General features: G+C 36.7%; 1 protein-coding gene across 1 annotated transcript; it reads left to right on the top strand.

The window, feature by feature from the left end:
* LOC129922745 (signal transducer and activator of transcription 2-like) lies at nucleotides 1–611 on the top strand. The gene is made up of 2 exons (XM_056009694.1): nucleotides 1–6; nucleotides 198–611. The coding sequence occupies exons 1-2, from the start codon at nucleotides 1–3 to the stop codon at nucleotides 609–611; spliced, it is 420 nt and encodes a 139-aa protein (XP_055865669.1).
* Nucleotides 612–18895: the final 18284 nt, after the last annotated feature.

The raw sequence follows: 18895 nt of genomic DNA, 5'->3' as shown, positions 1-18895 counted from the left end.
ATGTCGGTAAATCCAAATAATAATAAATCAATTCAAACAAGTTAATTCTGCTCAGATACAGTACATTTTTGTATACACATTGAGACTGTTCATATAACCTTGAAATGTAGCTACGTGAAAATCTATGAGTATGTTAAGTTTTGCATGCTATATCAAAGTTTGCTTATTACGAAGAAAGATACGAACAGATTCCCTAGATTCCCATCGTATGGCACGGTTTATGTGGGTGGGGTCGTATACTGAAGCCAGGTCCAAGACCAGATACAGTTCACCCTGCACCAGATCGTATACTGAAGCCAGGTCCAAGACAAGATACAGTTCACCCTGCACCAGATCGTATACTGAAGCCAGGTCCAAGACAAGATACAGTTCACCCTGCACCAGATCGTATACTGAAGCCAGGTCCAAGACAAGATACAGTTCGCCCTGCACCAGATCGTATACTGAAGCCAGGTCCAAGACCAGATACAGTTCGCCCTGCACCAGATCGTATACTGAAGCCAGGTCCAAGACCAGTTACAGTTCACCCTGCACCAGATAGTATACTGAAGCCAGGTCCAAGACCAGATACAGTTCGCCCTGCACCAGATAGTATACTGAAATATTTATAGCTTTATTAGAAACTAAACTGTACTTTGTGGCACTAACGAGACCCTGAATTTCTGTATCTCTTGTCTTATCTAGTCAACAAATTCTATGGCAATAAATATGAAAGTAATTATTGTACTGATGCAGAGATATAGTTTTGGACTGCAGAGTATGCACTCTGGTCTGTGGTCCCTATAGTCGCGGGTTTGATGTATTAGAAACTAAACTGTACTTGAGAGTTTGTGGCACTAACTAGACCCTGAATTTCTTTATCTCTTGTCTTATCTAGTCAACAAATTCTATGGCAATGTTTATCAAAGTAATTACTGATGCAGAGATATAGTTTTGGACAGCAGAGTATGCACTCTGGTCTGTGGTCCCTATAGTTGCGGGTTTGAACCCTGCCATCGTCCTGCGAGAGATATTCGTGGTAGGGTGTACTAATCTCAAATTCTGAAGAAATGTTTGAATAAAGAATAGAGTTAACAAACATACATCTAATACTATAACTGAAATAAATATTAGAAAAAAATACACTTACAACTGGCGATTAAATACATCCATAGCAAGAAATGGTTAACGGGATCTACTACACACTCTCTGAGATCTACACATATACACATTTATGGTGTGCGCAACACATCAAAGGGACGCAACCCCAGTCATTCTAAACCAATACACTTCTTATGAAACGTTATCTTCCCTTGAATTGGGCCACGAAAAATGTTAACACAATAACTAACAGAATAGGATACAATAAGTGTAGATGTGAATTTCAAACAGCCAGCGACGAGGTAATAATGCGTAGACAATACATGAATGTAATAATAAGTTTAAAAAAATATACTTTAAAAAAAACAAAAAACAAAGCTTAAAAAAGAGTAAATGTTATCAATATTTCAATTCCATCACAGTATTACTCTGTATTAGATCTATAATAACAATAATAAATCTACGCGCCTGGAAATATTTCTACCGTTTATTTCGTTAAAACGCAATTTCATGTTTTTAAGTTTTCTCAATCTCTTTGGTGAGCCAGGAGGAAAAATAAGAGCGGTGGACGAGAGGGGGGTATAATTAATTAGTAACAATGTCTTCACGTTTGATTCCGTTAGGACTCCAACAAGTAATAGCGTCTTAAACGTCAATATTTGTACAATTTCCTTAACAGAATAAAACCACGTACAGATGTTTCAAATGAATAAAGAAATGTTTTTATGAGTTCTACATTCAACACAATTACATACCTAAAACACTTCTAGGTGAAAACTTTTTAAAATCACATGGGCCCTAACTGGTCAAGAGTTATGGACCCAAATGCAATCAACCCCTTTGCGCCATTGTTGCTACGCCACAGGCTGTGGGCCCCTAATGGTCGTTGGCCCGGGTTCATTGAACCCCTTCGCGCCATGGATGCTACGCCACTGATTTCATTATTAAATTTGTTTTCAGAGTATAAGCTCTATGTAGATGAATTCATCAGACTATTTCGCTCGAATATTTCATCAACTAAAAAAGCTCAAATAAACATTTTTTTTTTCATCCCACAGGAGTGCTCTTTTCATCTGGCAGCCGTTCTCTCTCTTTCAACATTTCCCAACTGGTATCCAAAACAAGCTGCAAGTTCAAAATTGTTGCACACACAGTCTCTTGATGCAGTAATATCTCAAAAGAGCACAACAAAAAAATCTTTCAAGCAAGATTAAAGTTCTAATTAACTTTACATTGACGGCTTGGTTTACTTTAGTTAATTGATGGTTTCCCTAGACATGACTTTGCTTCCAGAAATATGTCTGACCATCTGGTTTTCCTTAGAGTGACGATTACGGTGAAAAATGTCTTCGAAAATGTTGAAATTATCATCGATCCGTTCATCCATCCTAGTGGCGCTTCAGGCTTTGGCCTGCTTCAACACATCCCTCCAATTAGACCTTTCCTTGGGCCTTCAAATTATCATAGATACCTCTAAAAACAAAAAGAAACTTAACTAGGCAACATAAAAAAAAAAAAGGTGCAAATACGTCTTCTTCTTTATGTTTTGTCTGAATATTTCTATAAACATATCGGTCGATCTTGGCGTCGTAATGACTAGTAAATTAAAATCCTGTTCATTTATTTTCATTTTTTCTCGGGAGGGGAGATAAAAATGCACCACTTTTGATTGTGCAATGCGCTAATTTTGGCGCATGCGTCAAAGGTTGGCCACTCCTAGGCTTTCAAAACTTAAAATAATATGGAAAGATAAGGGCTTAGCCCTCGGCACCAAAATCAGACTGATGCGCTCTCTGGTCATGGCCACATTTTTGTATGCTTGTGAGTCGTGGACGTTGAATGCAGAGCTTGAGAGGAGGATCCTAGCAATGGAATTGAGATGCTACAGAAGGATCCTAGGCATCACATTCAAAGACCGCATCACAAACCAAGAAATCAGAGACAGGGTTACTGTAGCGATCGGAGCCCATGACGACCTGCTAACTATTGTGAAAAGACGAAAGCTTAAAACCTTTGGCCACATTACAAGATCTACGGGGCTCGCAAAGACCTTTTTTCAGAGAACAGTGCCAGGAGAAGAAGAAGAGGCAGACAGAAAAAGCGATGGGAGGACAACATTAAAGAATGGACAGGCCTGCTATTGAGAGAGGTTCTAAATAAGGCAAAAAAAAGGGAGGAATGGAGAAAGACGGTCGACAAATCTTGCCTGGTGCCCCAACGGTCCAACAGACTAAGGGATAGGTTAAAAAAAAAAAAAAGCTATCTGATAGAACGCTTCCGTGTTGGCTTTTGAAAAGCATTGAAAACAGTTACTTGACTTCAATTCGAACTCAAGGACACACGTGCCCTTTGTGACCATTTGATGGACTAGTCACCTAGTTTGATAAGTGCTTACATTGAATACTTTATAGTTTATAGTAGTGAGTTTCAAATGTGTACGCAACGATCTAAGTCTCTACGCTAGGCTTAACTCCCTTTCATCCAGCAGACGATTAATAAAGTATCACAGAACGCTTCCAACAAGGCTACCTTCGTAAAATGAGCATACTCTGGCTACATCACAGATAACAATGTTCTGCTGGAGGCTTGTGAATATAGTTTATTAGCATTATTTTCCATTCTACAGCTCAGGTCAGACCTCCAATTTGCAGGGGAGACGACCGCATGCCAAAGGGGATCTTTTTAGCAAGCTTAAAGAGACACTCCGATGGTTTTGACAATTTTTAATATGTGTTTTCATTTACATATAATGAATATATTATTAAATTTTTTTTTTATGTTGAAATTCAAGTTAGTAATTGATGTTTTTCTGACGTAACTATTTTGCGCATCCGAAACGGTCAGATTTTCACCGATTTTCCAAGTGACGTCACACAAAACTACTATTAATCTTCAGTGATTCCAAAAGTGGTCTATATAGACACCCAGGGGTCTACGAAGATTTCCAAGGGGTCCAGGAAAGTGAAAAAGTAAATTGGGGGTCTATGAGATGTCCATGGGGGTCTATGACTTTAGTTTTCACACCCCATTAATGTAACTATTTCAAACATTTATAAATGATCTGTACCTTAGTTATAAATATGTACCAAACTATACGAAAGTAAAATAGTTGTATTTAATTTCAATACTTATTTAAATAGTTAATTTTGTCTACATGTAACTAATATTTAACAAAAAGAAATCTTGATTTTAAAGCGTTGATTATTTATTTCTTTGTTAAATAAGCGGTTGCCTTTTTATAATTATATGAAATCAATTAAACTTGAGCATTATTTGAGACGATGCCACCCTGATAAAAAAGATAAAAGTGAGAAAAAATGTCAGAATAGATCCTCAAAATCTTTCTTCAACATCATATAGAAAAGATGGTGGTTTTGTGAGCGTCTTACAAAATCTCTAAACCTATAGCCAAATACGAAAAACACTATAGATAAAACATTGAAGTAGTTTTAAAAACTGTTTTACACAAACCTTTATCTGATATTATGAAACGAATTTCTTTAAGTAACACTACAGTTCAAGGGCACATCGGTGGGATGTGCATTAAAGCTGCAAACTACCTAATGGTCTTCAGCCCCAGGGCTAACCCACGAAGCCTTTCCCATGTTTGGGTGTATAGCTGAAAAGCAGCAGAGGTTTGAATTCTATTTTCCTTCGGCTAGGTGGGCTGCAAGCCAAGGCTAATGAGTCCCTCCTGCCCGAAGCTTACTGGTTTAGGTGCCAGTAACTCACCTTTGCCTCTTCTCCTGTTTATGAAAACAGCTCCGCAGGACCAATATTTGAGCCAAATGTGAAAGATCAAGAAATACACGAGAAACTGCTCTTTGCGAAAACTTGTACAATAATACATAAGGCAAATTAATTAATTTTTACATTGCTGTTAGAAATTAGTTTAAAAAAATTAGTTTATGAATGTGTAAAAATGCAATATAAGTTAAGCAGGGGGTCTACCGAAAATCAGAAAACAGGGCAAGGGGTCTAATAGACAAAAAATTTTGGGAACCACTGATCTTAATGAATCAGAATACCGGTGCATGTTTTGTGATAATTTATTGTAAAACAGGCACCAGAGGTAGCTCTAAAACAGGTAGGCATTATTTTTTTTTTTAATTTACTAGAACTAGAACTCTACAAAACCTAGTAAGTGGGGTAAGATAAAATGTAGATCTGCAAGTCACATGAAAACTTCTTGACGATAGATTTACTATTGGTACAGACTTAATACTACTAGATCTAGTGTAGTAGACCTATCAAATCTGTGATAGAGCAGTCTTCCCAGCCCCAGTATTGTGTTTCACTAGCGACACAGCACATCTTCGGAAACACTTTAATGTAGTATAATTAACTATATTTAGATCAAGATTTAGTTTGATTTGAATAAACAATAAAATATACGGATTTTCTTTTATAAAGTTGAGCTTCTTGTTATCGAGACAGTAACCCTATAAAGTCTATATTTTTTTAGTCTATATTATCGGCCTTCTAGACTTTACATATAATTAGTTTAATTTTAAAAAAAAATTATATTTACAAGTCTAATTTTTTGTGTTTCTACATGCTATCTTTGTTTTCTATTGAATCATTGTTTGCATAAATAAAAATAAATTATAGCTTTTAACATGCTCGGAGCACGATGGTCCTTTAGGCGCTCAGTAAACACAACTCTACTCGAGTCGGGTGTCGAACCTCGAGCCCCCTTCATAGGTAGTTAATCTAAGACAACCTATGGGTATTTAGCCTCTCGACCACGAATCCCACACATGGCAGGAGTTTCAAACACTGAACCTCACAAAGTAAAGTCTTTAAGTGTGCAGATCTTGATCGATAGGATGACCACTAGTAGACTAAGTGGTCCGACTACTTTTTGGTAAGTGGGCACTGGACATTGTGTGGCTGAAAACGTCGTACGTATACATGTTTTGAGAAATAAACCTGATTTTAGCTCTTCTACCATCAGCTGTAAATGTGGATACTGTCACTGAAAATGTTTTGCTATAGCTTGATATGTATAAGCAAGCATCCAGGATTCACCTGTTTGTTTGGACCTAGACAATTTACAAACTGCACATCATAATTACAGAGAACTATTTGGAGACCATTTTGACGATAAACATGAGTAAGAGTTTTGTTTGATTGTAAAATGTTCTACATATTTCGGATGTTCCTTCACATTTGAAGATAATACCGCACGGTCAGGCAGCCGACTTATGTCTTTCTAGGTGATAAATTAAAAAAAAAAATGCTGAAGCCTACACTTTAATTACACTACATTTTAATTTCCAACACTCGTATCGCGGGCCACAATAATGAACCTTGTTAGGAGACATTTTCTATGTCAATAATGCCCAGCCTTATTCGGTCTGCGGGCCATTTTAATTTCCAACACTCGTATCGCGGGCCACAATAATGAACCTTGTTAGGAGACATTTTCTATGTCAATAATGCCCAGCCTTATTCGGTCTGCGGGCCATTTTAATTTCCAACACTCGTATCGCGGGCCACAATAATGAACCTTGTTAGGAGACATTTTCTATGTCAATAATGCCCAGCCTTATTCGGTCTGCGGGCCATTGTAATTTCCAACACTCGTATCGCGGGCCACAATAATGAACCTTGTTAGGAGACATTTTCTATGTCAGTAATGCCCAGCCTTATTCGGTCTGCGGGCCATTTTAATTTCCAACACTCGTATCGCGGGCCATAATAATGAAAATAAAATAAAATATGAAACAGAGAATAAACCAGTTTAAATAGTTTATTACAAACCAGCGGCTCTACTTACAACCTTTAAGCGATTACGTAATGTGGGTTTAACGTTTTTATTACTGAAAACGTTTGTGTAAGCCTACTTAGCTTGTCTTGGCTACCTAGAAGGGGGCTCGAGGTTCGACACCCGACTCGGGGCAGAGTTGCGTTTACTGAGCGCCTAAAGGCAGCACGGAAAACCAACTCCTAGATACCCCCCCCCGCCCCACTGGTCCACAAATGAGATTGGACCAAAGCGCTCTGAGCATGCTATAAGCATGAAAGTAGCGCTATATAAAAGCTATAATAATAATATAATTAAGTGTTTTAATGGTTTTTTTTTCATTCTTAACCCCTGTTTGCTCCCATTTCATTAAAACACACCAATATTAAATTGTATGGTACCACTGGCACTGATACCACTAGAACACAAAGCAAAAGGGTGCAGTAATGATGCCCTACGCTGCACACAAGGTGTCAATGACACAGCCATCTCAAGACACAGTGGCGTAGCTAGGGTGGGGGGGGGGAGGATGGGGGGAAGATTTGAAAATCTCCCGGGTCGCCACTTGAGAGGGGCCCGAAATGAGTGTTTTTTACATAAAAAAAAATATTACGCGAAATGCAGGGGCCCCCAAAGAGGTCAAGCCTCCCGGGCCCACAAACGATGGAAAATTCCTAGCTAAGCCCCTGTCAAGACAGCAGCGAAATTGTCGAAGAACCAAAAATAACTGTCAACATTTTGTGTTGTTTAGGGGAAAATAAAAGAATATTAGATACATTAGATTTGAATGAAATCCATCAAAGCTCCAACCCTAACCTAAAAATTGTCAACCTTTTTTTTTTCTAGACTTTGTTCCGATTTTTCGGCGGGCCGGATGGAAACACGTCGCGGGCCTGATATGGCCCTCGGGCCCTAGTTTGGGCATCACTGTTCTATATAATTTAGATATTAATATTTGATTATGTTTTTTTTGTTTTTTTTGCGCTTGTGTTGGAGATTTCTTGTTTTTGGATACTGTAATGTAATTTATTGTCTAAGATAGTTCCAAGATATTTAAAAGTTTGCACTATTTCAATGTTCTCTCCTTCTACAGAAACAATATCATTTTCTTTTTTTTCCCAACGACTATCGATTATCATTTCTTTTTTTTTTTATTAAATAATAAAAAATTATCTTTACAGTAATTTTCATTTATGCTCTACTTTGTAGCGCAGTTTAAAAAACATACTTATTATTTAACAGTTTACTCTGATCCAATATTTATACTTTCTTACCATCAGCCCACTTCTGCAACCTAGTTAGAAATTATCATGACCTATGAAAATGAAAGTTTGCACATAAACTTGTTCCGCATGAAAACAAATTTTCGTAAAAAGATCACTTAAAACCAGAGATGCCCAACCCCTCCAGTCTCTAGCCATATCACCAAAAAAGGTATAAAATCAAAAATAAATTAATCTAAAATATATTTAATTGGAAACTTGTGGATCTGGTACTTACATTAATTAATGACATTTTTTGAAGTTTATCTTTTACTTCTACAACAGAAAGGGTAGCTACATTCCTCTGCTTATAATGTGAGCAGCCTTTTAGCTTTACCACCGACAAATTTTCTCGTTTTTTTTTTTTTGGCAAATATCAATCCTCCAATCTCGAGGCATAATTTAACAATCCTTTATTTGCGCTCAAATAAAGAATGACGCCATATTTGTTTGATAATGCCTTTTTTATGCTTTGTTTTGTTTTTAAAGCAGCTACTCTTTCTTTTAAAAACAAATATATTGGCTTATTATCATGTTTCACAAAAAAAAAGCAAAGATCTTGTTCCTCATTGCTGGGTTCGATATTCAGTGTCCCATTTCATAAACACAAAAATGTCAAATGTTAATGGTGAGGGGCCCTAACGTAGGTTAAGTTACATTTTTCAATTATTTATTTTGGAGGGGAGATTTTCTAAACTTTGTGCTGACGTTTTGGCTGGCCGGATGGAACCACGTCGCGGACCGAATATCGCCCGCGGGCCGTATTTTGATCATCGCTGACTTAACAATTAGTGAATAAATTAAAATTCAATCCATCCAATACTAAACACAAATAATAGGGAGCAATAAGGGGATGTAACTAGGCTTATTTAAATATTTAGCGTAACACAACATGATAATGCCCCCTTCTATTTGTATACTGCGAAGATACTCAAATAATGTTCATCCTAATAGATAAGAGTTATTCTCAATTAAAAATAAAGGGATAAGAGTTACAAGTAATAACTAGTCCGCGAATTTTTTTATCAATTGTACTTCTTGTTAGGTACAGTAAATAAATGTGTAAAGTTTCCACTAATCCTAGAAAGGCAGAAATGCAATACACTATACGTCATTTGGGGAAGACAGAAGGAGTTGATATATAAAAATACTTGTTAAAATATTTAAACAAAAAAAAAGGTAATATTTAGTGAAGTTACACCAATTTAATTGAATAAATAATAATTTGTATGGGTCACTGTGTATGTGTAAGCATCTGGAGGTTGTGTGAATGTAGGAAAAGCTTTCCTTGCTGCCTTGTCAAAATTCTGAATACGAACTGGACATATTGGGTCTCCACAATGTAAAGCCAACCTGTTAGCCACTGAGATATCAAATTACTTATAAAAATAGAAGGTCTTATGGTAGGCTTAACCTTTTAAATGAATAACTCTCTACAAAAGGTATTATCTCTCCTTTTGTTCATTACATTTTGCACGTATCAAACAGAATTATTTAATTACTATAAAATGATTAACTGATATATTAATTATTTCCATTTTCTCTCGTTGGGGTTTTCATTCCCCGCAGGTGTTGTTTTTTTTTTAATTGCGTTGCCTGGTATCAACAATAAATACGAGGACAATTTTACTTAAATTATAATTAAATACCTATCTGCATGTCTGTCCTGTCAATCAGGTTAAGAGAGAGCGTAGGAATTTTATAAGATATGAAGAGATAATAAGAGAGTGCAGGAAATAATAAGAGTGTAAAAGATTATAATTGATAACAAGAATTTGTAAAAGATTGAAAACGAGGAACAAACAAATATGTTTGAGATTATAAGAGATCGTAAGATAAGAGATCGCAAGATAAGAGATCGCAAGATAAGATATCGCAAGATAAGAGATCGCAAGATAAGATATCGCAAGATAAGATATCGCAAGATAAGAGATCGCAAGATAAGATATCGCAAGATAAATGATCGCAAGATAAGAGATCGCAAGATAAGATATCGCAAGATAAGATATCGCAAGATAAGAGATCGCAAGATAAGAGATCGCAAGATAAGATATCGCAAGATAAGAGATCGCAAGATAAGAGATCGCAAGATAAGATATCGCAAGATAAGAGATTGCAAGATAAGATATCGCAAGATAAGAGATCGCAAGATAAGATATCGCAAGATAAGAGATCGCAAGATAAATGATCGCAAGATAAGATATCGCAAGATAAGATATCGCAAGATTAAAGATCGCAAGATAAGAGATCGCAAGATAAGAGATCGCAAGATAAGAAATCGCAAGATAAGAGATCGCAAGATAAGATATCGCAAGATAAGAGATCGCAAGATAAGATATCGCAAGATAAGAGATCGCAAGATAAGATATCGCAAGATAAGAGATCGCAAGATAAGATATCGCAAGATAAGATATCGCAAGATTAAAGATCGCAAGATAAGAGATCGCAAGATAAGAGATCGCAAGATAAGATATCGCAAGATAAGAGATCGCAAGATAAGAGATCGCAAGATAAGATATCGCAAGATAAGAGATCGCAAGATAAGAGATCGCAAGATAAGAGATCGCAAGATAAGATATCGCAAGATAAGAGATCGCAAGATAAATGATCGCAAGATAAGATATCGCAAGATAAATGATCGCAAGATTAAAGATCGCAAGATAAGAGATCGCAAGATAAGAGATCGCAAGATAAGAGATCGCAAGATAAGATATCGCAAGATAAGAGATCGCAAGATAAGATATCGCAAGATAAGAGATCGCAAGATAAGAGATCGCAAGATAAGAGATCGCAAGATTAAAGATCGCAAGATAAGAGATCGCAAGTTAAGAGATCGCAAGATAAGATATTGCAAGATAAGATATCGCAAGATAAGATATTGCAAGATAAGATATCGCAAGATAAGATATCGCAAGATAAGATATCGCAAGATAAGAGATCGCAAGATAAGAGATCGCAAGATAAGAGATCGCAAGATTAAAGATCGCAAGATAAGATATTGCAAGATAAGATATCGCAAGATAAGAGATCGCAAGGTAAGAGATCGCAAGATAAGATATCGCAAGATAAGATATTGCAAGATAAGATATCGCAAGATAAGAGATCGCAAGATAAGATATCGTAATTATCTAAATAGATTATAAGTGATACATTGTAAGAGAATAAAAGAGACAATAAGAGTACATACCATTCGTTACAACACTGGTGTTCATGAATGCACATTTACTAAGCCCTTGAGTATCATTTACGTCGATGTAGAATGTGTACTCAGTAGCTGGTGACAAACTCTCGAAGGAATGTGTCAACACCCTACGGCCCATGCCACCGACTCTTGCCATTTCCACATATTCAGCCTCAGCCTGTGACTTCCCCATTATGATATACGTTGGTTTATAGCCACCAGCGCCTCCGGGGCCCCACATTAAGAAGACAGAACCGTCGATTGCTTTTCCAGCTGATATAGACATCGGACATAATGGTAGCTCTGAAAATAAAGGCCATTAGTGATCATAGGAATAGATATAAAGTTATTGCAAACGAATTTGATTCTCAAACAATATCACAAACATACACGTTCTATTAGAGTGTTACAATGGAATTGAGAGTCATTACCTATTGTTTGTTTCAGAAGCTAGATCTAAATTGCAATTGTTAGGCGCCTCTGCGGTATCTGATGGAGATAGACAAAATCCAATAACACCGGCCGAAAGGCCAAACAATCAATATAAGTTAGTCGACGCTGATACCATACAGAAAGTTTAATAGTAACGAAGGGAACAGCCGAATGTCAGCTAACTCTTTACGATCATAACAAGTTTCCCAACTTAAAGGAGTCCTGGAAGTAGTCTCTTAACATCGGCTGATATTTCGTTCTGCCTTGGACCTATTCTTCTTTTTACTGAGTCACCTTATTGTCTCTAAGTCAAAACTTCATTTATTTCCGAAACTATTTCCTAATCCTGTCCACCTTTTTAAACAAACATTGGCACATGAACTCTTTGTTTGCGGCCCCTCAAGGAAACATTTCGAAACAAGAACAGACAGTAAAATATAGAGCTGTGTGACTTTTAACGAATAGATACTAACATTCGACTAGACCAACTCGATGAGTAAAATCTCTTCATTTTAAAACTCAAACATTTTAAGCCACAAAGTATATACATCGAGCCTTAATTTAGAAATACAACACTCAGCGTTATAAAATACGCTACACATAACGACAATGAACTTATACAATTTTTATAATATAAATGCTTTTTATTTTCCTTTGAATTTGTAGCCTTGTAGCGTATGCTATACCTATGTTAATATTATAGAGCTAAGAATGAACTTCTATACTAGGTTCTATTGTAGATGTTTCAAATACGATATATTGCGATATTTAATGATCAATGTAAGCGTTTTTGTTTTTTGATTTGATGAATGAAATATCAAATTTACTTTCAATGAATAAAAAAAAATTAATACACAACTATTATACAAGTAGAAAACATAAAAAAAAATGTAAAGAAACAGTTTATACACTATATAATCCAAATACAATGATAGATTAGTTTACTTGACATGAAGCTTGAAACATGTAAACAACGGAAACTAATTTTTAAACACCAATATAAGCTTATCTCCCTTAGTTATGCATTAAGATAGTTTGAAATCGAAAGATCGCTAATTTAATGGTACTGAAAGCTAATTTACTTCGTTAGATTATCCACATTTCTGTATAGAAGATTTGAGCTTCCAGGCGAAGATGAATTTTAGAAAAATATTTAAAAATCAAACAATTTTCTGTAAACATTTCTGAGGTAACTTTATCACGTACATTATGCGGCCTAAAAACATGTCAATCATTTAGCCTTACAGGTGAGAATTCTCCGTAACCAACAGATTATCACAAAGAGGAAGAATATCAAGTAATAGTAAAAAGAAAATTACACACTAAAATTCTTTGAGCGTAGCCAAGCTAATGGTGGTTTTGAGTTTAAACCCCTCTCCTCCAGATGTTTTATTTTAAAGTTTAAAACCCCTCCAGATGGTTTAGAGTTTAAAATCTACAGAGAGTTTTGAGGTTGAAAACCCCTTTCTTCAATACTATTCTAAAGCAAACTACAGTCATCAAATTCTATGAGCGTAGCTAAATGGGGTTTTGAATTAAAACAACTCAAGATATTTTTTTGTTTACCCCCCCCCCCCACTCCCCACCAGATGATTTTGACTCTAAAACTTCTGTATTCGATATAAAATCTAAATTCCAAGAGCGTAGTCAAGACAGGTTACACAGGTTACCAGTGGCTGGGCTCCATTAATAATGTGCAGTGAATAGTCATCTGTTAAAATTAAACTACACTAAATCTCTCTCTCACACTCTCACTCTCTCACTCTCTCTCTCTCTCTCTCTCTCTCTCTCACTCTCTCTCTCTTACTCTCTCTCTCTCTTTCTCTCTCTATGGCCTTCTTCAGTCGCGAGGCGACTATGGATGATCTCATGATGAGATGAATGCCTTGGCATTAGCTGTGGTCGGAACGATATTGCCCACACATCAGTTCCCCCCTCTCCACGCAGCTGATGTATCCAAAGGAATGGCAGTGCCGATACAGTTTGGGGTCAGCGGCGTCGCAAGTTCTGCTAGGGTGTAGCACTGGGTGCTGCAAACTGCGTTAGGGTCGCCAGGTCCTGATTTTTCCACAGGATTGACTCCCGAAGCTTTTCCCATGATTGGGTATAGCTGCAAGGCAACAGAAGTTTAAATTCAGAGTTTTCTTTCTCGTAGGTGGGTAGTCAGCCATGGCTAACGAGCCCCTCTTGTTTTTGGGCTGGGGGGAGTGAGAACACCCCCTCCCCTTCCCCCCGAAAAAAAAATCCTGGCTACGCCCATGATTAAATCCATCTATAATTTCGATATAAAACAAAATGAATCGCCAAAAATTAAATAACTAATCAGTAACCTTTCTGATTGATTCATGTCTTCACAGGTTCAATGAATAATTGTGCAAAGTTTCAACTTGATGGGGAGAATGGGAAATTGGAGGGAAAACAAGAACATGTGCAAACTTTCTACCAGACATAGAGAGTGAGTTGATATAGGTTTTGCAGAAATACAGCTTAACTTACTTTAACCTTATATATATAAATATATATATATATATATATATATATATATATATATATATATATATATATATATATATATATATATATATATATATATATATATATATATATATATATATATATATATATATATATGTAATAAGGTTCTGAAACATGGAGAACAACTGAAGCCACAACAAAAAAAGAATACAGTCCTTCATCAACAGATGCCTGAGAAATATCCCAAAAATACACTGGTATGACAAAGTAGAAAACACCAAACTGTGGGAGATGAGTGGACAGAAAAATATAGAAGTGCAGATCTTAGAGAGGAAGTGGAGATGGATTGGTCACACCCTGAGAAAAGATACCAGCAACAGAGCTAGGCAGGCCTTAGAGTGGAACCCCCAGGGAACAAGACGCAGAGGAAAACCAAAAAGAACATGGCGACGCAGTGTACTTGAAGAAGCAGAGAAGACCGGGAAGAGCTGGGAAACCATAAAAAAACTAGCAAGAGACTGTGGAGAGTGACGTGTTTTTGTCGAAGCCCTATGTTCCATGAGGAACTCAATGGAGTGATGATGATGATGGTATCTGTAATAGTGTATAATATAAATGATAATGAAAATTGAGTTACCTAATATTCGAAACATCAGACTAGATCGCTTTAAATTGTTAAACTGTAGAGTATATAGTTCAGTGTAAACTTGCCATTTCTCTATCGCTAACTTGACTGTGCCTTGAGTTGTGTGATTGTTAAGGTATCTGAAGCTAGCACGGTAGCCATCGTGTACAGGTTTCATTGATTCATGTAGTGCAATCAACCCTGAATAATTAAGCAGAATGTCAATTTGATTCAAGAATGGGAAGTGGGAGAAATAACGTGTGCAAAACGTAATAAGGGGAATAACTCCATATATACAGCCATAGCTCTGTTTTGTACTGTTTTGGGCTAATACCTTGATCAACTTCACTGCTATTTCGTTAACTAGTTTACATTAGCCACAGAACATAACAGGCAGGGCCGGTCCTAACAATTGCGTGGCCCTATGCGAAACTCATTGCGCGGGGCCTAGTCTGGGTGGGAATAAGGATAATAAGTGAAAATTAAGATTCTGTATTAGAAAAAAGATTCGACTTTGAATTGTATTCATTCTTTTCTAAGCACAAAATTGCGATCAAATTAATTTCACTCTACGAACCTTGCAACCTATGACATATTTATATGCCAGTGACTATAGTAGTAAATAAAGTATTGGACCTTCTGATTAAGGTGAAAATTCGCCCGATTATTACATTTTATTACATGAAAGCTGACAATGCCTTTTTTCTTTTATCGCATAGGATTTGCATTTTCCGCAATGAATGACACCAACAAATGGCACTTTTGTCTATTTTTCAGGAGCTTTTTATAAGTTTTCAGGAGATTTTAATAAATTCAGGAGATTTCCAGGAATTTTTCGTATATATTTTGCAATTTAATAATTACATCTAGAATTAGCGCGGGGCCTATGAAAGCGCGGGGCCCACTGCGACCGCATAGGCTGCAGTGGCCTAAGACCGGCCCTGATTACAGGTTAACAATATATACTTGATAAAGAGTTTATACTATCGTAAATGACACATGTATCCATAACTGGGAAGTCTGTCTAGGTCATCTTAATCACCACTATTTATTTACTTATACCCGTGATGCCCAACCTTGTACGGTCTGCGGGCCATTTTAATTTCCGACACTCTTGCCGCGGGCCACATCAATGAAAAGATGAAAAAAAAAATGAAATAAACTATTTTAAATAGCTTATTACAACCCCGTGGCTCTAGTAGACAATGCGGCGTAGAACATATTTGTCTGTATCACACGAAGTCTCATAAGCTCTACCTTTTTAAGTCAATCAGTCTCAGTTGAAGATCAGTCGGGGCACTCAGACTCAGTAAAAAACATTTCGAAATCTGCTTCTCTGTCGGAACAAGCGTTGTCTCATTTCGTTTGAATGGCGATTTGTACCATATCTTCCACTCGTTTTGCAATTGTCATGCGAGAAAGACTGGCGGATTTTAACTGCATTTTTTTTAGCAATAATTTCTTTAAGCAAGAAGCTCTGTAGTTAGCCCTTACAACCAACTAATTTTCTTGTCTCTTTTTGCTCTCTTTTAGGCGTATATTAGCAATATTTTTGCAGCTCAAACCTACATTGTTGCCATATTTTTTTAAAATTTTGGTTTACAAACGTCTTTTTATGTTATGCTCTTAAAAAGAAGCCAGGAAAAAAAAAAGGAGCCACTTTGTCTGTACCAGAAAATAAACAGCAGCCACTTTGTCTGAACAATTAAAACGTTGAATTATTATCAAAAAAAAGTTAAGATCTGTCCACTTTGTCTTGAAGTTTCTTCATCAAGAGTCTACTCGCATTACCACCAAAAGTAATGATGCTTTGTGTTACACACCCAAGATGTCAAGGACACGGCCAGCTTGAATGAATACAAATAACTGTCTACTATTGGTCGCCGAAAAAAAAAACGTTTTGAAAACTAATATGAATATAACACTACATTACATTCGAGTGAAATCCATTCATCTCTAATTTCATTTTCTACACTTTGTTCCGATGTTCGGCGGGCCGGATGAAAACACGCCTCGGGCCGGATATGGCCCGCGGTCCGTAGTTTGGGCATCACTGACTTATACTATTGAACAACTTCTTCTGCTCTATCGCCATATTGTTCTTCCTGTTAGCCTATTCTGCTTCGCCATTCGTCTGTCTTACTACGTCACTACCTTTACCGTCGCTAGAAACAATGCCCAATATATGTGTCTACCGAAACTAACATACTGTCTAAACTAGTATATAACAGTACCAAACAAATAATTAATTGCTAGCCACAGAACATTACAGGTTAACAGTATATACTTGAAAATGACTTTATACTGTTGTGAGTGACACATTTATTCATAGCTGGGAAGTCTGCCTAGACCTTTTAATCGTCACTTTTTATCTAAATCTACTACTTCCTCTATGCCCGGTGATGTCCAACCATCTTAGGTCAGCAGATTATTACAATGTTCCAAAACTCGTCTCGCGGGCCATATCAACGAAAAGGTTAAAAAAGGAAATAAAATCGGCCTAAATCTATTTGATTAAAAAACCCTTAAAAACCCTTAGATCGAGTATTTACATTAATTGATGGGTTATTTAAAGTTTATCTTTTTTGTTTGTTTGTTACGTATCAGAAAATGGCTTCATCACCTCCTGCACCGACTCATTTTCTTGTCTTTTGTTTTGTTTGGTAAATTTCTCATCGACCCTGCTATCTATAAGCGTAGTTAAACATTTTTTTTTAATTTGCGTCTCAAACCAAGAATGCCGTCATATTTGTTTTATTATGCTGTTTATTATATGTTTTTTTTTATGAAACAGCCACACTTTCTTTACAAAACAAATATGTTGGCATATTATCATATTCCTCAAAAAAAAAAAAAGGAAAGACGCGTGCATTTCTGGTAGATATTCATTAACGCACAAAAGTGTTAGATCTAAATGCCTCTCTAGCAATCTATCAGAGAAAAAGTGAGGGCCTTAACGTAGGTAAATATATATTTCTCAAACTTTTTATTTTGGACGTTTGGGCTTGCCGGTTGGAACCACGTCGCGGGCCGAATAGGGCCCGCGGGCCGTATATTGGGCATCACTGTTCTACGCTATCACCTTATTGTTCTTCTTGTTCGCCTAGTCTGCTACGTCATTCGTCTGTCTTACTACGTCACTTCCTTTACCGTCGGTAAAACAATGCCCACTATATTTAGTCGAACCGAAACTACTCTCTAAACCAGTACATAACAGTACCCAACCAAATCATTAATTGCTAGTACTAAATGATCTAATTGATGATTCGTGTTTTGTTAGGTACAATAAATAATTGTGTGAGTTTTCACTTGATCCCAGATTTTGTGTGGGAGAAGTGAAGTGTACGAATACTGTACAAGGAAAATGAAATGTTATAAATTAAACAGCATGGCCTAGATCAGGGGTTCTCAGCCTTTGGGTCGCGACCCCCTTGGGGGTCGATTGACGATTTGACTGGGGTCGCCTAAGACGATCCAAAATATGGATTGTTATTGCCTATATAATTCAATGGCTGTATGTGTGTGTGGGGAGGGGGGGGGGTCGCGGCAGAGAGGCAGATTGTGAAAAGGGGTCGCCGAGCATAAAAGGCTGAGAACCTCTGACCTAGATAGAAAGAATAGCGTTGATGTGTTACTTAAAGCGACATAAATTAGATAGACATAGATTAGCACTTAGTTTGGGACGTAGGCAGAAATGACTGAAGGATAAGTTAGTGGACTGACGTAGTGGACTGATGGTCATCTTCATGTCGATTTCTATTGTTGTTGTTTTTTTTCTAAAAATCAGGATGTGTGTATAATTTAGTTTATTGTTTATATAGAGTATATCTCTTGTTTTGTAATAAATGTATCCTAAGTCTCACGACAAGTCTTGTAACTCATTGTTGTTTTTTTTTTAAATGTGCTAGAGCGTTGACGTTTATGCACATGGAAGAGGTTAAAATAAACCTTCACTTGAGAAAACAAAAATACATAGAACTAGCTGAATTGTTTCAAACTTTGGCTTACTGCTCTTTAACTTTAAACTTGTAGGTGCTGGAAAAACCCAAACGCACAGTTCAATGTTAACATATAGATCAAACGTTATTGAG

Source organism: Biomphalaria glabrata, chromosome 14 (genome assembly GCF_947242115.1).
Source record: "Biomphalaria glabrata chromosome 14, xgBioGlab47.1, whole genome shotgun sequence".
Taxonomy (NCBI): Eukaryota; Metazoa; Mollusca; class Gastropoda; family Planorbidae; genus Biomphalaria; species Biomphalaria glabrata.
Note: the sequence above shows the minus strand (reverse complement) of the source record. Positions and strands in the feature narration are given on the sequence as shown.